Source organism: Anguilla rostrata, chromosome 13 (genome assembly GCF_018555375.3).
Source record: "Anguilla rostrata isolate EN2019 chromosome 13, ASM1855537v3, whole genome shotgun sequence".
Lineage (NCBI taxonomy): Eukaryota > Metazoa > Chordata > Actinopteri > Anguilliformes > Anguillidae > Anguilla > Anguilla rostrata.
This window is the reverse complement of record NC_057945.1, coordinates 36,716,401-36,741,400: the sequence shown is the minus strand read 5'-3', so window position 1 is coordinate 36,741,400 and position 25,000 is coordinate 36,716,401. Positions and strand designations below refer to the sequence as shown.

General features: G+C 47.0%; 1 protein-coding gene across 20 annotated transcripts in view; it reads left to right on the top strand.

The window, feature by feature from the left end:
• nfasca (neurofascin homolog (chicken) a) overlaps positions 1-25,000 on the top strand; it is a 103,423-nt gene that overhangs the window by 40,086 nt on the left and 38,337 nt on the right. For 10 of the 20 annotated variants that reach the window (XM_064306701.1, XM_064306697.1, XM_064306692.1 and 7 more), the window contains 12 exons: positions 1,215-1,272; positions 8,429-8,603; positions 12,492-12,509; positions 14,539-14,644; positions 16,580-16,776; positions 17,562-17,684; positions 18,914-19,084; positions 19,891-19,941; positions 22,279-22,390; positions 22,971-23,155; positions 23,995-24,126; positions 24,758-24,901. In XM_064306701.1, coding sequence (XP_064162771.1) covers positions 8,510-8,603; positions 12,492-12,509; positions 14,539-14,644; positions 16,580-16,776; positions 17,562-17,684; positions 18,914-19,084; positions 19,891-19,941; positions 22,279-22,390; positions 22,971-23,155; positions 23,995-24,126; positions 24,758-24,901 — 1,333 coding nt within the window. In that variant the 5' untranslated portion in view covers positions 1,215-1,272; positions 8,429-8,509. Of the gene's footprint in view, positions 1-680; positions 826-1,214; positions 1,273-8,428; positions 8,604-12,491; positions 12,510-14,538; positions 14,645-16,579; positions 16,777-17,561; positions 17,685-18,913; positions 19,085-19,890; positions 19,942-22,278; positions 22,391-22,970; positions 23,156-23,994; positions 24,127-24,757; positions 24,902-25,000 lie in introns of those variants that run through there. The other 10 variants (XM_064306703.1, XM_064306699.1, XM_064306710.1 and 7 more) reach the window with 5 other exon arrangements.

Below are 25,000 nucleotides of genomic sequence, written 5' to 3'. Positions count from 1 at the left end.
TTGTCATACATGTGTCTATTTTTCAAACGCTGTCCTCTTTCTCTCACTCACTCACTCGCTCTCTCTCTCTCTCTCTCTGCATCTCTCTCAAACCTTTTCTCACTCTCGCTGAGGGTCAGTGCTGGCCGCTTTGGGTCGGGCTGCATTGTTGGCCGTCTGAAGTACCCTCTGCTGAGAAGGTTGACCCGCCATTGATTGAAATGTCAGAGGGGAGAGAAGGGAGTCATGAAGGAGAAGCCGTCCAATGAGCAGCGAGCGGACCTCCTCTGGGGCTGGGGGGACCGGACTGAGCATGTGCACGGGCACAGTCAGCACTTTGTCTGAAACCCCACGATAGTTTTGTGTTTTCCTTGGGACAGAGCTGCACTTCTATAGAACAAAAGAAAACATGTGGATATGCTATTTGGACCATGAACAGGCCCCTTACACCCCACCCCGTCCCCCCCATCCCTTCCCCCATCCTTTGGTGTTTTGACATGTGCTCTCCACCGCGGTCCGATCTCGCATTACTCGCTCCCAGATGCGCAATCACTTTGATTGGGCGCAGAGGAGGAGCGCATGCATTTTCGCATGCCTGTCCCTTTCCGGGAGGCTTCTCAATGGGCAGTGGCGAGTACGGTATGTTCCGCTAGGCACAGCTGGATCCCATTCAGAATCACGCGCCGCTCGGCGGTCCTGGGAGACGGGAGAGCGGGTTTTTGTTTCGGCTGGCCTGCCCCCGCTCTTCTCCGCGGTGTTTAAATGAGCCGGCGCGCGAGGTTCGAGCAGAGAGCGCTCTCGGCTGCTAGGCAGGCTCGTTGTGTGCGCTAGCGACTCTGACACACGGTAAGATGCTGCTGCGGAACTGCGAGGCTGGTGAAGGGAGAGGTGGGGGGGGAGGAGGTGGGGTGGGGGGGGTGGTGTGAGGAAGCGTTTGCTGAGTGAGCGCTATTGATCAGATTGGCAGGCAGAGAACAGGTTGTGGGGGGGGGGGGGTTGGGGGAGCTCAGAAACTGAACCGTTGTGAATTTACGGTGCTGTTGCTGCGTTTGGAGTAACAGTGAGGGGTATCCAAGCACTTACCGCCCGGTGACTGCATTTACTTATCTCTGAAAAATAAAACCAAGATCACAGTTAGAATTGTAAAAAAAAAAAAAAAAAAAAAAAAGATGAAAAACAGCTTTAATGATTGATTTTTTATTTATCGGTTTTTCTTTCTTTGTTTTTTTTCGCAGGTCTTGCAGCTCGCCCCTGTCCTCCCTGCAGCCGCCCCGGGACCCCTTGCAGTTTCGCGTAAGTCCCCTAGTGGTTCTTCGCTGCGACTGCAGTTGCGTCTCGTTTAATTTCGCGCACTTCGCAGTGTTTTAACGGTGCCGACTCTTCGGCCAGCAGAGCTGCAGCTGGATCCACACGGGAGGCTGCCGCTTGATTTAATGCCTCTTTTATAATGTAGTCTTTCATTTTGCTTCCGAGTAGCTAGAACGGGGGGGTTTATTCCAACCTTATCCAAAAAGGGCAGGTGTGTGGGTGCATGTTTCTGTTTAAAGCCCGGCTCTACCGCACCTGATTCTACTTACCGAGGTCTTGAGTGAAGACGACGGTTCGTGAATTTGTTGAATCGGCTCTCGTAGCGCGGGGCTAAAACGAAAAACCTGAACCCGCGCCAGCCCTTTTCGGATAAGACTGGAAACCAATGCGCTAGTGGGAATACTGAGTCCCTCAAAAGCTGCACATGTACGCGTAATGTGTATAAATGTACATTTTTTTGGTTGTTTGGCTGCTATTAGGTGCTTGCAGAGCATACTTGTTCTCCATTTCCTTTCATCGTCTGGCCCAGTGATTGCCCCCCCCAGGACCACCCCTGGCATCCAGCTTTGCCTCCCCAGGACTGGCCAGTTCAGTGTCGTCCGTTTAGCTGGGTAATTTAGCGCTGTGGATTCAGGGGGGAAGCCTCAGGCGGCCGTGTGATGTAAACACACCCAGGGGTTTACCTAAAGGGCCGTTTGCTGGGTTCGAACGTCTCACGTCATCAATCTGAGGTCAGTTACCTGGGTCCTTTCTGTGTGGAGTTTGCGTGTTCTCCCCGTGTCCGCGTGGGTTTCCTCCCACTGTCCAGAGACATACAGGTTTGGCTGATTGGAGACGCTATGCCTGCCGGTATGAGTGTGTGAGCGAATGGTGTGTGGGCCCTGCGATGGATCAGGGGACCTGTACATGGTGTGTTCCTGCCTCTCGCCCCGATGCATGCTGGGATTGCCCCGCCCCCCATACGACCCTGACCCAGGTATAAGCGGATTAGATAATGAATGAATGGATGGATGGATGGATGGAGGAAGCTTCTGTCGGTGTGTGTGCTCAGGACGTCCACAAGGCTGGGGTTAATTCTCTGGCTCTGACGGGAGTTTTTCTGTTTTTCTAACACGTGTCATCAACCCTCTTTAACACTTGTGAGCCTTTGTCTGTCTCGGCACCACAAATTGATGCCTCTTCACCTACAGTCATGAACCATGGAGTACCTTTCTCTCCTCTAATGGGCTTTAGCTTACTCGTGATATTAATTCTCCCCCGACCCGCATCGCACATAATTCCTCCTCTTCAGACTTTTTTTTTTTTAGCCCCCCCCCCTCCCCCCACCAATCCATTATTGTTCAAGGACTATTCAAAACCATTGTGGGGAACTGTCCCAGTGCATGTCACCCTCAGAGTGGGACTCGAGAGGGTTTTACCGTGCTGCTTTCCATTTTCAAAAAAAAAAAAAATCTCTGGCCCATAATTGAGCAAGCACGTACCTTTCCGTGGTCATTGTTTTACTGGAAGGGTTGCATCGACAACAAGACTGCAAAACACGTGTTGTTTTTAAAAAAAATGTTTCTGTCTATGGTATAAGATAAAATATGGAGGTAAGATGAAATATGCAAAGAATAATTTGATGAAAAATGAGTACCCTTTAATTGATTACACTGTGTTTAGTTGTACTCGTGCAAAAGGTGTTTTTGTATTTTGTGAGCTGCTATGGAAATTTCTGTGTAATGATTTTAATAACATTAGTGACTATGTGTAGTGATTAGGGAAACGTATAGCCTACTTACTGTTTAATCTGAAAGTGTAAGTGAAACTGAAGTGTAGAAAAGATCCAGATTGCGTTAGCCCTCTGGCTACAGTGTAGCATGTGTGCTGGACTACGCTTGCCCTCTCCAGAGCTCTGTAAATGATGTGGGGTGACACGAAACTTTAGGTGCTCATTTCTACAGGAGAAAATCTCCTCCAAAGCTGGTTCATGACACATTCAGATTGAAAATATTACTTTGTAAAATTGCTAATATTTGTATTTTCAATTTTAATGTAATCTTGTCAGCCATGTTATGAGAAAAATGCAAGGTGATTAAGAAAATCTTATTAACTCCTGAATTGGAAATAATGAATTAATTGGGAAGTTTACCTTAAAAAAAAAAAATCAGAGAGAGATTACATATTTTCACCCAAGGGATTGTCCTGACTAATGAAAAGTAACCTAAAAATAGACTCAGTTTAAAAAGTTTATCGTTTAAAAACAACCACAAGGCATTAAAGGCGAATGTAAACTAAGGCAAAGGGTGCTTCTGAAAGACTGAAACAGCCCAAACATGAGGTGAATGATGACAGTGATTGCTCTAAAAACTGTGCCCTGCCACTCTGTTTGGATCTTTTCTCTATAAACTGTGCCTTACCATGCTGTTTGGATCTTTACTCTAAACACTGTGCCCTACCATGCTGTTTGGATCTTTACTCTAAACACTGTGCCTTGCCATGCTGTTTGGATCTTTACTCTAAACACTGTGCCTTGCCATGCTGTTTGAATCTTTTCTCTAAAAACTGTGCCTTGCCATGCTGTTTGGATCTTTACTCTAAACACTGTGCCCTGCCATGCTGTTTGGATCTTTACTCTAAACACTGTGTCTTACCATGCTGTTTGGATCTTTACTCTAAACACTGTGCCCTACCATGCTGTTTGGGTCTTTACTCTAAACACTGTGCCTTGCCATGCTGTTTGGATCTTTACTCTAAACACTGTGCCTTGCCATGCTGTTTGGATCTTTACTCTAAACACTGTGCCCTGCCATGCTGTTTGGATCTTTACTCTAAACACTGTGTCTTACCATGCTGTTTGGGTCTTTACTCTAAACACTGTGCCTTACCATGCTGTTTGGATCTTTACTCTAAACACTGTGCCTTACCATGCTGTTTGGATCTTTACTCTAAACACTGTGCCCTGCCATGCTGTTTGGATCTTTACTCTAAACACTGTGCCTTACCATGCTGTTTGGATCTTTACTCTAAACACTGTGCCCTGCCATGCTGTTTGGATCTTTACTCTAAACACTGTGCCCTGCCATGCTGTTTGGGTCTTTACTCTAAACACTGTGCCTTACCCTGCTGTTTGGGTCTTTACTCTATAAACTGTGCCCTGCCATGCTGTTTGGAGCTGAGAAACAGCCGCATGCAGATGTAACGGGCTGCATGTTTCGAGATTTTGCGCATGCGATTAAAAGATTTTGCGGCGCAAGGTTTCGTGGCCCACACATTGCTCTGTGTGGCTAAAAATATTATCCACGCATCAGAGGATTTTTTTATAGAAAGCATGTGTTGCACTCCCATTAGGATACGTTTGGCAGTGCGGTGAAAAGCAGTGGATGAGTACGGCCGGGGATTGGGACTCACGCCAGGCAGATTACTCACATCTGCTCTTAATTCCTAACGATATTGCACTTGAGTCGCGAGATAACGGACGTGTTTGGCAGCCATGTGTGGCATGGCCCTAGGGGTCTTAAGGGCTGAAACGAGTATTTTATGAAAAAAGCTATATTTACGAGTTATTGTAGCATAATCGTACAATGTACGAGAAATAATATACAGAATTAGAAGCGACAGTGCTAGGGACCAGGAACTGTGATCACAGATCCTTCCCCCCACTCAGAATAATGTTCACTGTGTGAACTGGACTTTGTGTTCTTGGCTATGAATAACTATTACAAAATGAGTATTGTACCTTATCCTGATTCAGTTGGCTAAAAAAAAAATGTCCTCTCCCTCCAGTGGAGCTGCTCAGTGGCCAACAATAGAGGATTGTGGTTGTACTGGACAGCTCCCAGGTGTGAATGTGTATGAGTGTGAAGCAGGGCGTTCCTACAAAAGAGCATCCGTGCTCAGTGAACCTACCCTGGGTAAATAAAGGTTAAATAAATTATCGAACCTGTGTTTTGTAGTTGTTCTAATGAACTTTGGTATGCACTTTTGTACGTCGCTTTGGGTAAAAACGTCTGCTAAATAACTGTAATGTAATGACAGACATTTACGGGTTGCATGTTCAGACGTTAGGGTTGGATGAGTTGGTGAGTTGATCCTCGGTTGACTTTGAGAATCTGGACCGCGTTTAGATAACCTGTAAATCAGGAAAATGGAACCACCTGGGAGACCTTACGGAGAGCAGGTGGGCAGGACGTCGGGATCATCTTGCTTCTTACTGGTGCCTGGTCTCCGGTGGAGACAATTATTGGCCCACAGTATCACCATGGAAACAATATGTGCAAATCCCCCCCCCAGTAGCAATGGAGGTGTAATTTTGTAAGCTACAGCAAATGGGGGGCACATTTACCCTACTGAGTCCTGAAGCCATTTTGTTCTATCCATCAAATGTTTCCTTCAACAAAATGGGCCCTACCCCACCCCAGGGGCTCTACCCTCCACCTCTAATTTAGATTAAAACCCTTTTTCGACACACCGGTGAAGAACATCTCCCCTGGCTCAGTAGTTATCCAGTTTTCTCTTGGGGGAAAACGGGATCCTCAGGCCCCAGGCCTGGGTTAGTCGGGTCTGCACAGGTGGCAGATGGGTTTCCCTCATCTCCATGTTTAGTGTCCAGAGAGCCTTATGTGGCTTTTTACTGCTGTATAAAGTACGTAACCTGAACAGCAAACGGGCAAACTGGGCCTTTATGTAACGTGTAAAGGTAAAAGTCAAGTTATGTAAGAGGCCATAGAAAAACAAATGGGCGTTCTGTTATTAGCACATAACTTGAAATTGAATTAAACTTGATTGGTTGTGCTAGACGTGGAGCTCTTGGCAGTGCTACCTCGGCTCAAGATAAAAAATGGATGCCTTATGGATGTGAAACTCCCAGTGACCCACAGTGACCTTCATAGATTTGGTGTTACGTCGCCTGTATGTTACAGATTACCATTAACAGATTATGCTTTTATCCAGAGTGACTTGCGGCGTACGATCCATTTTTATGGCCTTATGTGTACTGAAGCAATTTAGGTTAAGAACACTCAGCAATCAAACTTGCAGCCCCTGAGTCACAGGCCTGGTTCCCTAACTGTTATTCTACACCGCCGACCCTGTAATGTTGGTGAAAGGAACGTTGGTGAAAGGGCATATTAGATTTTTATTGCCAACTCGTCACTGGAAGTCTACCATTCCATTACATTACATTACAGGTATTTAGCAGACGCTCTTATCCAGAGCGACTTACACAACTTTTTACACAGCATTTACACTGCATCCATTTATACAGCTGGATACATACTGAAGCAATGCAGGTCAAGCACCTTGCTCAAGGGTACAATGACAGTGTCCTATCGGGGAATCGAACCTGTAACCTTCAGGGTACAAGACCAGTTCCTTACCATTTATACCATTGTACTGTACTGCTGCCACATATGCTAATGAGACTATGTACAGCAATCAGCCAATCAGATACATGGTTTACCTGGTTTGACGGTCTGGCCTAGGTTCTACAGTGGAATGCTGTAAGCTACAAGTTGTAAGCTGGTTGTTAGTGTGCCGGCTCTCTAAAACCCCCATTGGCTCTCATTTCAGCCGTACGTGATTGACAGGGGCAGCATATGGCATGCTGGGATATCCCTGCCCTCCCTGTGGGGCACATTAAGGTTGCGAGGGTAATGGTGTTGAGCTGATGGCAGATGGTTTGTGTGCGTGTGTGGGAGGAGGAGGGCGTGTGCATGTGTGTTTTGGACGTAGAATAGAGAGAGTCTTCATTGTCCGTTAAACATACAATGGAATCTTCATTGGAACAGGATAAGTTCAGCACTCTTCTAGATTTTCAACATAGCTGAGCATAGCCATTTCATATACTGTGTGTAACAGTTACTTTAAAAGTGTTTTTTCCATTCAAGTCAGTTATTCCAGTTAATTACTGAATTATGACTACTTTAATTGCTTGAAATTATAATCTCTTTAATGTAAAAAAAAAACAAAACAAAAAAAAAAACTTTCAATGCCCCATTGGTTTTTATGTGAAAGGCGTTGTGAAATCAAATGGGGAGTGATTAATTTAATTATCATGTTTACTATGCGTTCTGTCACAACAATACAATGTAAACCGTAATTAATAGTAATTAATTGAAGTATATCGGAAATAATGCTGAGCTCTGCATAAAAGACAAAAATCATGTGAAGTTTTTTTTTTTTTTTTTTGAAATGCAAGGGCTTATTAATAATTAATTATGTTTTTCATTTATGTTTGAAACAACTCCCAGATGGGCTTACCACATGGTGTGTTGTGATGGCGTACAGTATTTTATTTCAAAGAACAACAAGTCTGAAGCTTGTTATGGGGAAAAAATGCTTTCTAGCTCACTTGAATGTCTCTTAGGGATAAAAAATTACATCCTGTTATTGGAAATCTGATTGACTCTGTTGAAGGACATGTGCCATTTAAATACTGGTGTGTTAACAAGCATCCAAAATAGGTCAGCAGTAAAGACGACACTTTCAGTGGTTCTGGCTGATCTCTAAGGAAGAAGATCAGAGCTTCCTCTTCATCCCTGAAAGCTCACCTGGCCATCTGCTGTTTTTCAGGGGTTGGCTGCCTTCTCCCCGGCATCTGTGATGTACTCACAGAGATGCGGATCAGTTGTAGGAACTTGTTTTTTTTTTCGCGTGTACCTTTCTCTCCTTTGCAATGGCCACTGACCTGTCCTAAGCAATGGTCATGCCCCAATGATTCTACCTCAGACCACCTGTGATTTCTTATTAATTGATACTTGAAATTGTCTTAACAATAATTAAACTACTGTAGCATACTAACAAGGAATCCCATTAATTTATTTATTTGTTTGTTACCATAAGCCCTTTACTGCAGAAATTCAGGAAGGATGCTTGAGCAAGGAAACATGAGTGCATCCTTTTGGAATGTTTTATCAATTTACATTTTTTTGCGAAGCAGTTGAGGTATGGGTCTGTCAACCTTGGATCCACCTCCCCCTCGACTGCCAAAAAGGTTTAATTTATGGGCCTCAATGAGCGAGTTTCCATCCTTTGCGTTTTTTATTCTTGTTTTTCCTGAACGGGAAGGGAAAGCACCATGAGTTTGTGTCCATTCCTGATTTCCTTTTTCCACTTCCCCTCCCCAGACCTTCACACAAAACTTGCTGCGCCTGTCTTCCAGGTCTGAGGCGTAGCCGAAACGACCGTGACCACGCCCATCGGGGACCAGGGCAGAGTTGGTGGGGGGCCAATCGGAGGAGAGATGTTGGCGCGGGGGCGGGCGGCGGCTCTCGCCGGGCTGACGGTCCTCCTGCTTCTCTGGCGTGAAGCGCGCGCGATCGAGGTGCCGCTGGACCGTGAGTAACTCGCAGCCGAGCCACGTCTACACCGATAACTACCTCCGCTGGGCTAGCATCTGAAGCTGTTGTAAATAATCCGAATCATTGTACCAGTAGTTAAATCAGTTCAAAATGAATCCTTACGGCCCGCTAATGCTAAAATTGTTTATTTGTTTTAATATAACGTGCACTCGCTAAATGTTATGTAGCATATACAGTAAATATAGCGATTTCTTTTATCTAAATTATGTTATGTAACATATGTAGATAAAAGGAATGTTGATGTCTTTTTTAATAATTACTTTTCTTTCCCCAATATTGGGCCTTTATTCCATAACTTGAAACACCCAGTCACAGCTGGAGGCCTGTTTCCATCACTGTAAACCCCTTTAAAAACTCTGGAGACCTCAGACGAGCATGTGCCCAAACGTGCCTGCAACGTGTGTTCCTCTCTCTGTTCCCCTCTCTGTTTCTCTCTCTGTTCCCCTCTCTGTTCCTCTCTTTGTTCCCCTCTCTGTTCCTCTCTCTGTTCCTCTCCCTGTTCCCCTCTCTGTTTCTCTCTCTGCTCCTCTCTGTGTTCCTCTCCCTGTTCCTCTCCCTGTTTCTCTCTCTGTTCCTCTCTCTGTCCCTTTCCCTCTTCCTCTCTCTCTGTTCCTCTCTCTCTGTCCCTCTCTCTGTTCCTCTCTCTATTCCTCTCTCTCTGCTCCTCTCTCTGTCCCTCTCTGTTCCTCTCTCTATTCCTCTCTCTCTGCTCCTCTCTCTGTTCCTCTCTTTGTCCCCCTCTCTGTTCCTCTCCTCAGTGTTCCACTCCCTCTTCCTCTCCCTCTGTTCCTCTCCCTGTACCCTCTCTCTGCTCCTCTCCCTGTTCCCCTCTCTCTGCTCCTCTCTCTGTTCCCCTCTCTCTGCTCCTCTCCGTATTCCTCTCTCTGTTCGGTCTGTAGTCCTCCAGCTGCAGTCCCTTAGCGCGTACAGTAAGGCCTGCTAATCGCATGCAGATGCTACATGTGCACCGCAGGTTGCCCGATCGGACGGCAAGGCTGCCATTTCGCTCTTGGACAGGAAATGCCGTGCTGATTAAAACCATCCCGCCCTCTCTCCGCTCGGAGTGGGGCCTCTTACGCAGAAAGCTTCCGCTCGGGTCCGCCCCGGGCAGGGTTTCTGCTGACATCGCCAGAATTGGATCTGGACTGCGGGGTTGATTCTCTGCACCAGGGGGCCAGTGCTGCAGCCTGATGTGCCACTCTGGATTTCACTGCTTGTCCGATCATTTTTGAAAAATCTGTATATTTGATGATGCTAAGAAACACCAATATTTTGGACGAAGAAACGCTTTTGAAGACTGACCCAAAGTCACCTTTGGACCTGTCAGTGATAGACAGCGTTTCGTTTCTACAGAAACGTGGAGGGCGACCTTTCCTTTGTGTTTTATCTTCGACGAAAAAATACCCTTTTTTTATTTTAATATTATAAAAAATATTGTTAAAAAGTCTAATTATATGGAGAATAATTTATGGAGGATTTCATGCGCATTATTAACCCCCAACACATGTGAGAGAGAGTCATAAGACTAGAAAGCTGAGCTCAAATGGAGAGAGCTGTTTTTGTTTAGTGGGAAATAGTTCTTTCACACATACACTGTCTTGTGTCGCTCACTGCAATGGGACTGGAGACTATGAATGAGCTATTTGCTAATCACACCCCCACCCCCCCGCCCAACTCATCCAAACCTCATCACCATCGCATCACTCTTTGGAAAAAATGGAGAATTGACTGAATGATAACATGCACTCAATATGATTCATGAGCTGTTTTGGAAGCTGCATTGCCCGTCTCATTTGTCTCCTGGAAGTATTTTTAATATTTCATGCCAAGATCACACGGCTCCATTCACAGATTGTGAATGTATTTTTTTCAAATTAAAGCAATGGTTTTAATTACAACGTCGCAAGTGCTGCTGTGCTCCAGTCCCTCATTAGGTTAGCCAACAAGTCTTTTTCATTTGCAAACCCTCATCGCTCTATTTACGGATGAAACGGTTTTAAACAGAATTGTTACGCGTTTGCTGTGTGGAGAGTAATTTTATAGTTTGTCAATGAAATACCAGCAATATCGCTTATCATTTAATTCTTTTCTTCTAAGCAGTAAACATTAAGCAATTACATGTTTGATTATTCCACTGCTTGTGCGTTCTCAACTGATTTAATTAAAAAATTAAATAGCCCAGAATATTACACTAATCAAGATCATTTGTCCACAATATGTCCATTCTTTATGATAAAAAAAAAAATTGGCCAAATATATTTTGGAATGTTCAAGAGTAGCAAACACACTGTCCTTCTGTCTTAGTACTTTCTTTTTCTCTGGGACGAATGCCCAGAAACAAACCGTGTGCGTGTAGAGAGAGAACACAGAGGGTCCAGCATGGTGGCACGTTCCGCTTAGCGAACATGCTCTTCGGAATAAAGGCAGAATCTGTTAATGATTTATGCCATGACCCCCTTCTCTTAGTCTGCCTATCGTCACAGTCTCACATCTCCATGGGTGTATTGATCTCTGTAGGTTTAGCAGCATGGATGTTCCCCTCCATTTGCCATGTCCAGGATGTCCTCCGTGACCTTTGACCCCCGCTAACCCTCAGACAAATATGAATCGAACAGCCATCTGGAAAAGGAGTCTTTTTTTTTTTTTTTTTAAAGATCCTTTTTTTCTTTAGGAAATGAAAGGCAATCTCAAGAGAGTCATATCTGAGGAGGCCTGTGTAGTCTGTAGCGTTCTGAAATATGGAGGAATCGATCTCTGTCACCACCCTCCCACCCCCTCCATCATTATACACGCCCTCTTCCCTGGGTGCTCTCTAATAATTGGGGTTGCCGTGAGTTGGGGTTTGGGAGGGGGGGTTTCCCAAAAACCTGTCCAGCGCCCCCTCCCCCCCTCCCTCCGTGGGGGCTGCCAGAGAGCCCCCAGGCCTCTGGCTCGCTCGGCTGTCTGGTGCCACCATCGCGCTCCTCAGAACTCCCCATTCCATCCGCATCCATCGTCTGTGGGGTCCATTGTCATCCAGTGAATCCGTCCATTGTCCGTGCAGTCGAGGGGAGTGAGAGCTCAAGGCTCTCTGGATGATGTCGAGCGGGCCAATTATGATGTCACAGTTGAACCGCCGCCACCAGCGCTCTGTGTGCGATGCCGCGGCTCGCTAACGGAGCGGAACGGGCGAGCGGCTAGCGTCCTGAGCTCCTGAGCAGCAGCAGTGCAGTGATTTCATCGCAGCTGTAGCCACAGAGAGAGAAACAACGGACGCCCGCTTTCCAATCATGCGCTCGGATAATCAGTCAGATTTATTAGGATCAGCCTTTGTCCACTCTCTCAAATTACCCCTGTGTCTGTGCTGGCCAATCATGTTCCAGATCAGCTGTACCTGACCAAATACTGACCAACATCTCTTCTTGTTTTTTATGTTTTTCTGTGTTTTTTTTTTTTGTTTTCCCCACTTGACGCCCCCCTCTTGTGAAAATCACGATGCGCCCTTCCGGATGATTTTAACAGGTATGTATCTCCCCCCCCCCCGTAAAAATGTATATCCTCATGTCTTGACTTTCTTGTAGTTGCAGGAGTATTTTCACAGGATGGGGAAATATAAATGTTGTTGTGGAAAGGGTTTAACCTCTCAGCTAATGACTAATGCAGATGAATGGCTGTCTAATGGATTTTGTCGACTGTCGACGGTTGTGTGGCCACTCCATTAGCGACGTAGACCCGTCTTAGCAAACGCATAACCATGTATCACAAACACTAGAGGGATGTCTGATAGTAGATCACTGTTGCCCATGGTTACCCTAATATCACTAACAAGCCCATCTACCCTCTTCTCTTTCTCTACTCTTTTGTCGTCCCTGCTGGAACTAACAGCAATGATCCAACGAGAACGTAAGTCCTGCTGCCTGACCCAGATGTTCACCTGCGTTAAAGTGAACCTGGGGCCTCTGGGCCTTGCCACACTTACTGTACCTTACTGTAATTACTCTGCATTAAAAAAAGGAAATCAGAACACAGCTCAGGATAACTGATAAAAAACAATTGGGAAGGAAATATGATTGGTTGTACATACTGTACCAGGCGTAAAGCTAGTAGATTGACTTCAGTAGTTATGAAAAAAAAAATTATAATAACAATCATATATATATATCAGAAAGGCCCACAGGTTCCCTTTAATGATTCATTTATTGTCACTACATCACCACTAGCATTTTTCACAATTATGATAATTGTATTGGATTACAATGCCAAAACCTTATGTTTTGAAATTATTGTGTGTAAAGAATATGTGCATTCTAGCTTGCATTATCACTGCGAATGAAAATATTATATAATGTTCTGTTCAGATCTTTTTTGGAGCTTGTTTGGTATATTGTTTTTTTACTGGAAGTATTATCCAGTGCTAGCTGCTTAGTGAAATAGAAGCGGAGTGATGTTGACAGCAATTTAGATGTTTCTGAGCAAATGGACAATTAAATATGTGAGGTACACTGAACACAGCTGCTCAGAGTCCAAAGGATAAAGGCAACAGGGACGGGGTGTTACAACCCCAAATCAACAGAGTCCAATGAGCTTGCAGAAGGTCACATGGTGTTGTTTGTAAAAATCATTTTACATTTACATTTTTAAAAATAAATGTCTTCATGTTGACCAGTCACATGGTTTATCTGACGAATCACTTTCCTTTTTATTAAAACCTTTGAATCTTTAATATATTTCATATATATGTTTAATGCTACTAGTACAGTGAAGGTGAAATTTGGATTTTTTTTTTCTTTGTAGAATTTCCTGTGTATGTAAGTTATTGAAATACAGCCATCTTACAGTAGCATAATACAAGCGTATATAAATAAGTATTAATTTATCAGACACACAGATTTTAAGAGAATTTATCTCATATTTAATTGTCTCTAATGATCCAATGGCACTTTTCAAAAGAAGTAGGGATGTTAACCCAGAAAGTATGAAAATTCACAGTGATTTCTGTGTGGCTCTACTGAATTATCACACACATGTGCGTGCTGTTTGGGTAACTAACTGCATAACACATTTGACCTAATCAGTTTGATTAAGCTTGTTATCGTACAGATTTAAATAGGAAAAGGCGCTCAGATTTTATTATTAGAAAATAAAACCTAAATGAAAATGTTTGTTTGAGCACGCTGTAGTAAGAGATTATGAATCACCCTTTGACAAGCAGTTCCCCTTGGGATGCACTGCAGTGTATTTGCTTAGGGTCACTTTAAATTAAAATTTTATTTGACGTTCCCGTTAGAGTAAGGTTGGATTGCAAATTACTGATTTTTCAAAACCCTTCCTTGTTTTGTTACTCTTTAAGGTGTAAGATCACAAAATTGTGATTCTCCTTTACTTAATTTTTTTTCCACACACTCACTGAACAACTCATTATCGCTCGCCTTTTGACCATCGAGACGTTTCATGATTTTTAATAATTTTAACGTTCCCAAAAGGGTGAGTGAGTCGCCCGCAGACCAGCCGTGTCTTCGTCGACGTCACTTACACTGTGAATGAACGTGCGCAGAAAGCATATTTATCCCATTCAGATAAATAAAGCAGTCCATTCAAGCGTTTACACGAGTAACATTCTCCTGTCGGTGAGAATAACTAAAGGTTTACACCTCCCGTTTCTAACCGAATTAAATTTCAGTCGGAATGAGAGAGTTTATTCCGATTAAGTTTGTTACGTGAGGTATTTTCATTCTGACCGGGCTATTAATCTGTTTAGACGTGGAATACGAGGCCCCATGTAAACATACTGTAGCTTCTAACTTGGATTTTATACTTTCCAAAAAAAAAATAATAATAAAATACATTCCAGAAAACGTACTCTTCACAGATGAAGATATTTTCCCTCCAGAGTGGTTGAGGTCATATTCCCCCTCTCTGTGCCCCTTTCCAGTGAGGCAGCCCCCCACCATTGTGAAGCAGTCGATGAAGGACTACATTGTGGACCCCAGAGATAACATCATCATCGAGTGCGAGGCCAAGGGGAACCCAGTGCCGACGTAAGGCAGCACAAAGATCCCCTTTTCACCGCCCCTCTCCATCCCTCCCTCCCTCCCTCCCTCTTTCTCCTGTTTGACTGGAAGGCCAACAGTGCACGCCTATCTCTAGCTTCAACACCTTCTCTTCAACACCTCTCTCTATCCTCCGTTCCGTCTCCTGTAACACCCCCCCCACCCCCCCGAAACTGGAATTCAGAGGTGCATTATGTCCCTGAACAATGAGTGCAGCTATTGTCGGACCCATTCTCATTCAAATCGCATGTGGTGTGTTAGTGTTAGTGTATAATTTTGATTGGTCTAGATGGATACGGTGTGTATTGAAGTGAGCTGTCCCTCACAAGGATATGTCCAAAATAAGCAAATTTCAGTAATAACAGTTCCTGTTACACAACAGTAACAGTAAAATTAGAAAAAAAACAGGTCGTGGTACGTCTTTCTGGCTCTGTATGTCCATTCCCCCCTTCCTTCACTCGTTTTTTCTGTCTCTGTTTATCTCTCCATCCTGACGATGGGCCCCCTGTCCCCTGTTTGCCCGGCATTCCTCTCTGCCACTGTCCCACACTCTGGGTCCCTCTTTGTGTTTCACCTCCCTACGTCTCTCTCCATCTCCCCCCATCTCTCTCCATCTCTCTCCATCTCCCTCTGTCTCCCTCCATCTCTCTCCATCTTTCTCCGTCTCCCTCCATCTCCCCCTTCTCCCTCCATCTCCCTCCATCTTTCTCCGTCTCCCTCCATCTCCCTCCATCTCCCCCCATCTCTCTCCATCTCTCTCCATCTCCCTCCGTCTCCCCCTCCATCTCTAATTGGGAGTGACAGCCATTAGTCTGTGCACGAACAGTGAAGGTTTTTTTTTTGGTAAATGTGAGAGGGCTGTGGCCTCTGTCTGCCACCCCAGCCATCCCCCCCCCCCCCCCCCCGCCGCGCCCGTTGGCATTTGCAGCACGGGTTCGATATGCGGGCGGACAGAGCCTGCCCTCTGTCCCCTTACGTAACCTGGCTCTGACCAGCCGAGGACAGTGGTGCCATTCAACGGGAACTGTTTGTCTCGTCCTGCTTCGGGACATTACGTAACTGGCACCTCCCGGTAACCCAGGGCAGCCATTGTGATGTCATAATTTACCCAGTTGGCCATTCATGCAGAAGTCAGGAATGCATTTGGCTGAAACATGAAATTAAATCATTCACAACAATGATTGTAGTCAAATTTTAATATTTTAATAAGTCTTTAGGTTGGGCATTTATTTAGCAGCAGGGGCTGACTGGGGATGTCCTTGAAAATCTTCCCAGTGACCCCTAAACCATGACTACGTAACTGCATTGTTAATTGGCCAGTCAGGGGAAATTATGCAAATGATTGTGGTGTACAGGTGTGGAAGGTCGTGTAGCCGTGGGTGGTCTTGTGTCATGTGACCTGAGTGGAATCTCTCTGTTCTGTGAGCTTTACTAACAGGGCCCTCACAGAATGAGGTTTGATCACCTGCTGTTCCTCCATGCAGCGTCAGTCTTATGAAATATCAACACAGAATACCATGACAGTACCGCTACAATGTTCTGTCTCTCCCCCACCCCTCTCAATCTCTGTCTCTCATTCTGTTTGTGTCTTCCTCTCTCTCTCATTCTCTCTGTCTCTTCCTCTCTCTCTCTCTCATTCTCTCTGTCTCTTCCTTTCTCTCTCTCTCTCACGCTCTCTTTCTGTCTCTCATTCTCTCTGTCTCTTCCTCTCTCTCTCTCTCGCTCTCTATCCTTTTTCTCCCTCTCCCCCCCTCTCTCTCACTCTTTCTTTCACTCTCTCTCTCTCTCTCTCTCTCTCCCCCTCTCTCTCATCTCTTTCTTCTCCTCTCTCGCTCTCTCTCTCTCTCTCCCCCCCTCTCTCTCTCTCTCTCTCTCTCTCCCTCTCCCCCTCTCTCTCTCTCTCTCTCTCCGTCGCTGTGGCAGGTTTTCGTGGAGGCGAAACGGGAAGTTCTACAACGTGGGGAAGGACCCGCGGGTGTCGGTGCGCAGGCGGTCCGGCACGCTGGAGATCGGGTTCCGCAGCGGGGGGCGGCCCGAGGACTACGAGGGGGAGTACCAGTGCTTCGCCAGCAACGACTTCGGCACGGCCCTGTCCAACAAGATCCTGCTCCGCGTCTCCAGTGAGGGCCTGCCACACGTACCGCACACACGTACCGCACGCACGTACCGCACGCACATACCGCACGCACGTACCGCACGCACATACCGCACGCACGTACCGCACGCACATACCGCACGCACATACCGCACACACGTACCGCACGCACGTACCGCACGCACGTACCGCACACACGTACCACACACACGTACCGCACGCACGTACCACCGCACCACGTACGCCGCACACACCGTACCACCAGTACCCACACCTACAACACATACAACGTCGCATACCATTAATCCCTACTGTAAGAGCGGGCCTAAAATGTGAACATGCAATGCAAGAAACTGTGCTGTAATACCCGTAAACCTACTGTACACTGTGAACGTACTTTCCTTTCAGCCATGTCTTGTTGTCTGTGCTGAAAAAGCTTAAGGAAGGTTTCCATTTTATATTAGGCTGTATCTAATGGACAATATAGTGTTCTGTTCTGTTCTGTTCCGTTCAGTTCTATTGTGTTCTGTTCTGTTCCGTTCTGTTCCATTCTATTCTTTTCTATTCTGTTCTGTTTCATTCTGTTCTATTCTGTTCTGTTCCATTCTGTTCTATTCTGTTCTGTTCCATTCTGTTCTGTTCTGCATCCTTAGAAGTCTCACCGTGTTACAATTATAACGCTTTGCTTGCAAACTTGCAGCGAGCGCCCCAGTATCATATCACCCCCCCCCGCCCCCGAGGCCAGTATTGATTAGCCCGGTAGATGTCCGGGCAGGTTTCTGATCCGCGGTCCTGACTCTTCCCCCTCAGAGTCCCCGCTGTGGCCGAAGGAGCTGCTGGAGCCGGTGGTGGTGGCGGAGGGCTCCCCCCTCATCTTGGCCTGCAACCCCCCGCCCGGCCTGCCCCCGCCCTTCACCTTCTGGATGAACAGCGGTGAGTGCCCCCCCGCCCCACCCACCCTACCTCCCCAAATTTCCTCCACTGTTACCACATCCTTTTCTGCCCCCACCTCGCTGTGCTGTCTGTCACTTAGCTCCTGGCGCTGTCCCCCACCCCACCTCTCCATTCTACTGTACACCCCCCAATCCCCCCGCCCCCCACCCCCCGTGAACTCTACTCCCCACATTTCCTCCACTGTTCCCGCATAGTGTTCTGCCCCCACCTTGCTGTGCTGTCTGTGACATAGCTCCTGTTATGCTCTCTCTCTCCCCCCCCATTCTACCGCACACACCCCCCCCCCCCCCCCCACGCGCCCCGGTCCTGCCGAGCTCCACTCTCCCGAACACGGTGTGCAGGGATATTTATGCACGCTGTCCGTCACACGGTTAATGTTTCTGCTGAGCCAGCTCTGCACAGCTGCAGGAATAGCTGAGTGCTCAGAAGCACAGAAGCCCGGCCCGGCCTGGCGATGGGGATGGGGATGGGGGGGGGGTGGGGGTGGGGCTTTCTGTCACATTCGGTCTCATCTCCGCAAAGTCGCGCCCCTGACCCGGGCTGAATTACCCGCCGCTGGAGCCCCGTGCGTTACGTCCCGTCCCCCCGCCGCGTCGCCGCTAACCTTGTCCCGGGTCTCACGGAGAATCGATTACCGTCGCTGCGGTGGATTATTGTCCTTCACGCTTGCCGTAGTCGCCCTGCCGTGATTTGCTGCTGCGCAGTAATGCATGGTGGTCATCTTGTGCAGTAATGTGGCCTGGAGACCAGCGGCAAAGTTATCAACAGGCCCTCACAACTTTGAAATATTTGGGTTATCAAATCCATCCATTATCTGTAACCGCTTATCCTGGGCAGGGTCGTGGGGGGTGCTGGAGCCTATCCCAGCGTGCATTGGGGCGAGAGGCAGGAACACACCCTGGACAGACCGTCAATCTATCGCAGGACACACACACCATTCACTCACACACTCATACCTATGGGAAATTTAGAGTCTCCAGTTGGCCTAACCTGCATGTCTTTGGACCGTGGGAGGAAACCCACGCGGACACGGGGAGAACATGCAAACTCCACACAGGAAGGCCCGGGCCAGATTCGCTACCCACTCCACCACCGCTGCACAGAGTCGCCCGATGCCACTCGTCGCGTCGCGGACCTTCGGTCCGAACGCGGGGCCTTAGAGTCGCCGTGTTGTTTTTAATTCTGGTTCCGACTCTCCCTCTGGCCAGCCATGATGCCCATCGCCCAGGACGACCGGGTCTCCATGGGCCTGAACGGCGACCTGTACTTCTCCAACGTCCTGGCCAAGGACGCCGCCACCGACTACAGCTGCAACGCCCGCTTCCAGTTCACGCACACCATCCAGCAGAAGAACCCCTTCACCCTCAAAGTCCAGACGAGTGAGTGTGACCTGTCTCTGTCTGTGTGCGCCCCGGGGGCATTAGCACTCAACGGAGGTCAGCCATCTTAAATCCGAAAATAGTTTTCTTTGCTAAAACCCTGAATTCTGGATTCAGTAGTCAGGGGGGGAAGTATGTGTCTGTGCTCTCACATGCAGACACTCAACAGCCCCCAGTGCTTTTCCACAAGGAAGTGTGAACACACGAAACGTGTGATATGGCCATCTAGTGGCGACAGTGCAGTATGACAGATTTCTAATCAGTTTGTCGCACATTTACTGTCCACTGTTTGTTTTCCTTTCACCATATGCTATGGTTGTTTGTGTTCACCATTTTACTTTTAATTTTCTAAAAATGAACTGGTCTTACAGCCTTGGAAACTAATGAGGTTGGTGACATTTTTTTTTAGTTTGCCAAGGAGAGTATTATTTTAATTATGTGGACATACAGTAGAAACAGACAGCACCATGCCTGTCATTTCCTGTTCATTTTCTATCAGAGTGATTTTTGGTTTTTGTTTAAAAAATCATTCATATTTGAGCTGTAATTTGATAATTTTCTAGCCTTTTTAGCAATATTTGTTTTTCTGTTTTTGGGTTTGTGTTTATTCCTTTTTGTTTTTTGCATGTTTATTTGATGTTGGTGGTGGACATTTTCACTTTTCATAGCATAGCTCCCCCCACATGAGCTCTCCCATGGTGCAGCCCTGTTCCTGCTCCCACCCTGACCTCCTCCCCCCCGTATCTGTTTTTAGTTTGGTTTCTTCCATTGCGTGCTGTGACAGGCCTGGTGTTGTTTTGTTGCAGAAGAGCCCTTTAATGACACGTCATGGTTCAACCACACTGACGTGTACAGTGGTGAGTCTGTAGTTCTTTACCAGTAGCCACCGTGGTGTCTCGCCTAACCCGTCTAACTAAATAACCACCTCGCCTAACTGCACATCGCACATCCGATTGCCCGAGTGTCTGCTCTCAGACCTCAAATTTCACAGATGTGGGTCAACTTAATGCATATAGCTTCTTCCTGAAGGCTTCCTGTGGTTCTCATAGGGGTCACTGGATCTGTCGCTTGCTGTATCCAAATGGTAAATGGACTGCATTTATATAGGGCTCTACAATTGATGCCTCTCATTCACCCATTCACACACACACACACACACACCAACGGTGAAAGGCTGCCATGCCATGCAAGGCGCCAATCAGCTCGTTGGGAGCAGTTAGGGGTTAGGTGTCTTGCTCAGGGACACTTCGACACACCCAGGGCGGGGGATCGAACTGGCAACCCTCCGACTGCCAGACAAACCCCTCTTACCTCCTGAGCTACGTCGCCACTACGTTCCTTGCATGTGCAAGCTGAGCTCTTTCAGGAACTGAAAAGTTCTGACTTCCTGTGACCAGGCAGGATATCACAAGGATCTCACTATGGTTTCCATGGCTATTATGGTTTTGGGCCCCCTGTTCTACAGCCAGGTGGACATGTCCGTCACAAATTAGGGGCAATGAGCACCTCTGAGCACAGACAAAAAAAAACAAAAAAAAAAAAAAACTGTTTTACTATTCTACTAAGCCAAAAGGATATTTTCCTATAACTGTAGTCTCTCAAAGGTAAGGATTTAAGCTCATTTGATCAGCTGATGTTCAAAAATAGACGGCATCTGTCCACCCAGGACAGCTGTGCAGCATTGCAGTAATTCTATATAAATCCCCTAGTGTGAACACGGTCTGCTTTATTTTTCAACAATCCCAGTCGAGCGCAGGTTCATCCCGCAGGCCTACAGCTGACCCAGGATCAGTTTGCTGAACCTCAACGTTCACATGGTGCATTTTAAAACTGATTCAGGTTCAGTGCGTGGGGGAATTATCCATGCAAGTGGTCCCAGGCAGATTTCACGGATTGACACGGCTAAGTTTTTAACCCACTTCCTGAGTGAATTCTCCATAACTCGGGATAATTTTTAAAATCTGTCACTAATTTTTTGTTGTTGTTTGTTTTTTTGTTTTTTTTTAATGTCTGATGTCATTTTCCTTAGTCATTTGTGTTTTTATTCTTCTTCATTCATTTTAATGGGAAGATGTTGACTTGTTAACTAATTTCCTTCTCTATGGAACCCCTAATTTCTGGCTAATGTCATAATGTCCTTTCATATTAATATCAATGTCTCACTGTAGTATACATTCCAGATTTCACTGTCTGATAAAGGTCTGAAGAAGTCAGCATGGCAGCATTGTGACTTCAGTCTTCTCTGTTTCTCTGCCTCAATGAGTAGAGTCCAGTGGAATCTTATATATATATATATTTCCATTGCACTTATAGATGCTGTTCTCTGATTTATTTATTTATTTTTTGTGTCTGTATAGGTGCAAGTATAAACCTGCTGATCTGTTACCTGTCTGACTTAGTCAGCTTGAATAGCTGAACTGACCAATCAAGTTTTATTTGATATCGCGATGTTATGAAACTAATCTTCCTGGAGTGTTTCAGAGAGCTCATTTAAATGTTGCGCATTTCATACGAGCTGTTTGAAGTGCTTTGATAGCGTGTGCCATTTCAGAGCATTGCTTTTTTGTTTTTTTTGACTTGGTGCAGTTCAGTTCATGGCAGATATCATTATTTAAAGCCATAGCAATGATGCTTTGGAAGCGAAATAATGAATATGGTAAATGAAAAGGATAATAGAATAAAATTGGGTTTAGGCATTGCACAATGCTCTATTATGCAGAATCCAGATTAGAAGTGCTGGACCTCTGGTCAAAAGCCCACCCCGTAAACTGGACTCCTCACTCTTAAAAAGGAAGAATATCAGAGTGAGAGAGAGCATATTACATGAGCGGGAGAGACCGACTGCCAGCTGACACTGCTGGGTTTATGTGATGCTGATTTGTGTGTGTGTGTGTGTGTGTGTGCTCGCATGTGTGTCTGTGTGTGGCGTGTGTGTATGTCTGTGTGTGTGTGTGTGTCTGTGTGCGTGCGCATTTGGGCGTGTGTATGTCTGTGTGTGTGTGTGTGTGTGTGTGCGTGTGTGTGTGTGTGTGTGTGTGTGTGTGTGGGTGTGTGTGTGTGTGTGTGTGTGCGTGTGTCGTATGTTGTGTGTGTGTGTGTGTGTGTGTGTATGTATGTATGTGTGCGTGTGCGTGTGCGTGTGTGTGTGCATGTGCGTGTGTGTGTGTGTGGGGCATGGCCCGTTCTCTTCACAGGTCGAGGGGTGGCTGAAACCACGCCCACCTTCCTGTCTCCCACGGGGGCGTCCAGCTCTAAGATGGTGCTGCGTGGGGAACAGCTGCTCCTGGAGTGTATAGCTGCTGGATTGTGAGTTCCTGTAACACACCTATACACACGTATGCGCACACACACACACCTACTTGAATAGTGAATTAGTTATATACTGTGTGAGGAATGTAGACTTAGTCTCACACATGCACGTGCACACACACGGGCACACACACACACATTCACACGGGGCACACACAGACATATACACATGGACACACACACTCTTTTGTACCCAAGTGAACATACACATATGCTCATGCACATACACAGCTAAATTACACACAGATATCAGGAAGTATTTCTTTACACAAATAGTTGTATGAATTGTCATTGTGTGAAACTGACTGCTGGACCAGGTAGTAGAGTCAGAAGCACCTGGGGTTTTGAATCTGGGCTTTTCGGTGCTGGATACTGACTAGCGTATAGGTAAAGGGTGAGTCTCAATGAACGGCATCATTAGCATCATTATGTATTTGCGCGTTCTTCTTGTCACGCACACATACCCAGTTTTTGGAAATTGCGTACACTGGTTTGCCCGTTCGAAACAAAAGACAGTCTCATCTCCACCTCCACCTCCTCCTCCTCCTCCTCCTCTTCCTCTTCCTCCCGCCCGTAGCCCCACCCCCAGCATCAAGTGGTTCAAGAAGGGGGGGGACCTGCCCAGCAGGAAGGTGAAGCTGGAGAACTTCAACAAGACGCTGCGCGTGGTGAGCGTGTCGGAGGAGGACTCCGGGGAGTACATCTGCATGGCCAACAGCAAGATCGGCAGCGTCCGCCACTCCATCTCCGTGCAGGTCAAAGGTCAGCCCCCCGGCGCCCTCATCCAATCACTGGAGTCGCCCGTATCTGGGGGGGGGGGGCGTTTTCAGGCCTCGGTGTAGCGATTCTGTCTTATGGACCAGCCGTGTAGCACAGTGGGTAGGGAACTGGTCTTGTAACTTAAAGGTCATAGGTTCGATTCCCGGGTAGAACACTGCTGCTGTACCCTTGAGCAAGGTGCTTAACCTGCATTGCTTCAGTATATACCCTGCTGTATACATGCAATGTAAAATGCTATGTAAAAAGTTGTGTAAGTCGCTCTGGATAAGAGCGTCTGCTAAATGCCTGTAATGCAATGATATGTTTAAGCAACTGGCCCTGTAGCCGCAGGTTTGATTGCCTGGCAGGGCACTGCACCCTTGTGCCCTCCATTAAGGGTCTTCACCTGCACTGCTTCGGCATACATCCAGCTGTCTAAATGGATGCAGTGTAAATGTGTGATTAGAGCCTCTACTAAATGGACTGCATTTAAATGGCCTGTGATATTATATTGCGCATTTTCCAGCAACAACCGCACAGATTGCTTTCCAATGAACGCCCCTCATTCACCCATTCATACACACGCTCACACACTAACGGTGAGGCAGCCCTGCAAGGCGCCAGCCGACTCGTTGGGAACAACCGAGGGGGTTAGGTGTCTTGCTCAAGGTGCTACTAAACGCCTGTGATGTTACTGACTGCCATGTTTATCCGTGAGACTCTCTAAACCCCGCCCACACGCTGCGTCTCTAAGCCCCGCCCCTATGCTGCATCTCTAAGCCCCGCCCACATGCTGCGTCTCTAAGCCCCACCCACATGCTGTTTTCTCTCTGCTCCACCAGCGGCTCCTTATTGGCTGGACCAGCCGTCAAACATCGTCCTGGCTCCAGACGAGAACGGTCGGCTCGTGTGCCGGGCCAACGGGAGTCCCAAGCCCAGCATCCAGTGGCTGGTCAACGGGGAGCCAATCGAAAGTGAGCCCAAAGTGCATCATCGCTCACAGGAGCACCACATGAATGAGGCTTGCAGTTTTGTTTTTTTTCTCCTCCTCTTCCTCTTCCTCTTCAGTTTTTAATCTGGATGTCATAGGCCAGGGGTATTCAGTCTTATCCAAAAAGTGTGTGGGTGCAGTTTGTTGTAGCCCACCACTGCAACACCTGATTTAAGTATTTAGCTAATCATGGCCTTTAATGAAGACCTTGATAAGTAGAGGTGGGGGTGTCGTAGTGTTGGACTAAAACAAAAACCCTGCACCCACACCGGCCCTTTTCGGATAAGATTGGACACCTTTGCCACAGGCAATAAGAACAAGCTACTGCACTTGTGTAGCATAATTAAGGAACTGGACTTGTAGCCTAAAGGTTGGCAGTTCAATTCCCTGGTAGGGCCCAGCCATTGTAGCCGTGTCCCGTAACCTGGACTGCTCCGGTGTGTGTCCAGGTGTATAAACGTTCGCTGTGTGAAAATGCTAAAGGTGTGCTAGTCTGTGCTGGATAAGAACAGCTGCTAAACGCCTGCGATGCAATGCGATACGACGATTTTCGATCGGGTGATTACCGCGTCGTTGACCTCGCTGCTCTCTCTCCCTGTTGCCGCGGGTTACAGGCGCGGCGCCGAACCCGAGCCGGCAGGCGGTGGGCGACACGCTGATCTTCCGCTCGGTGCAGATCGGCAGCAGCGCGGTGTACCAGTGCAACGCTTCCAACGAGCACGGCTACCTGCTGGCCAATGCCTTCGTCAGCATCCTCGGTGAGAGCCAATGGGAAAACGGGGTGGGGACCTGTGGCCAATGCCTTCGTCAGCATCCTCGGTGAGAGCCAATGGGAAAACGGGGGGGGGTGGGGGGCG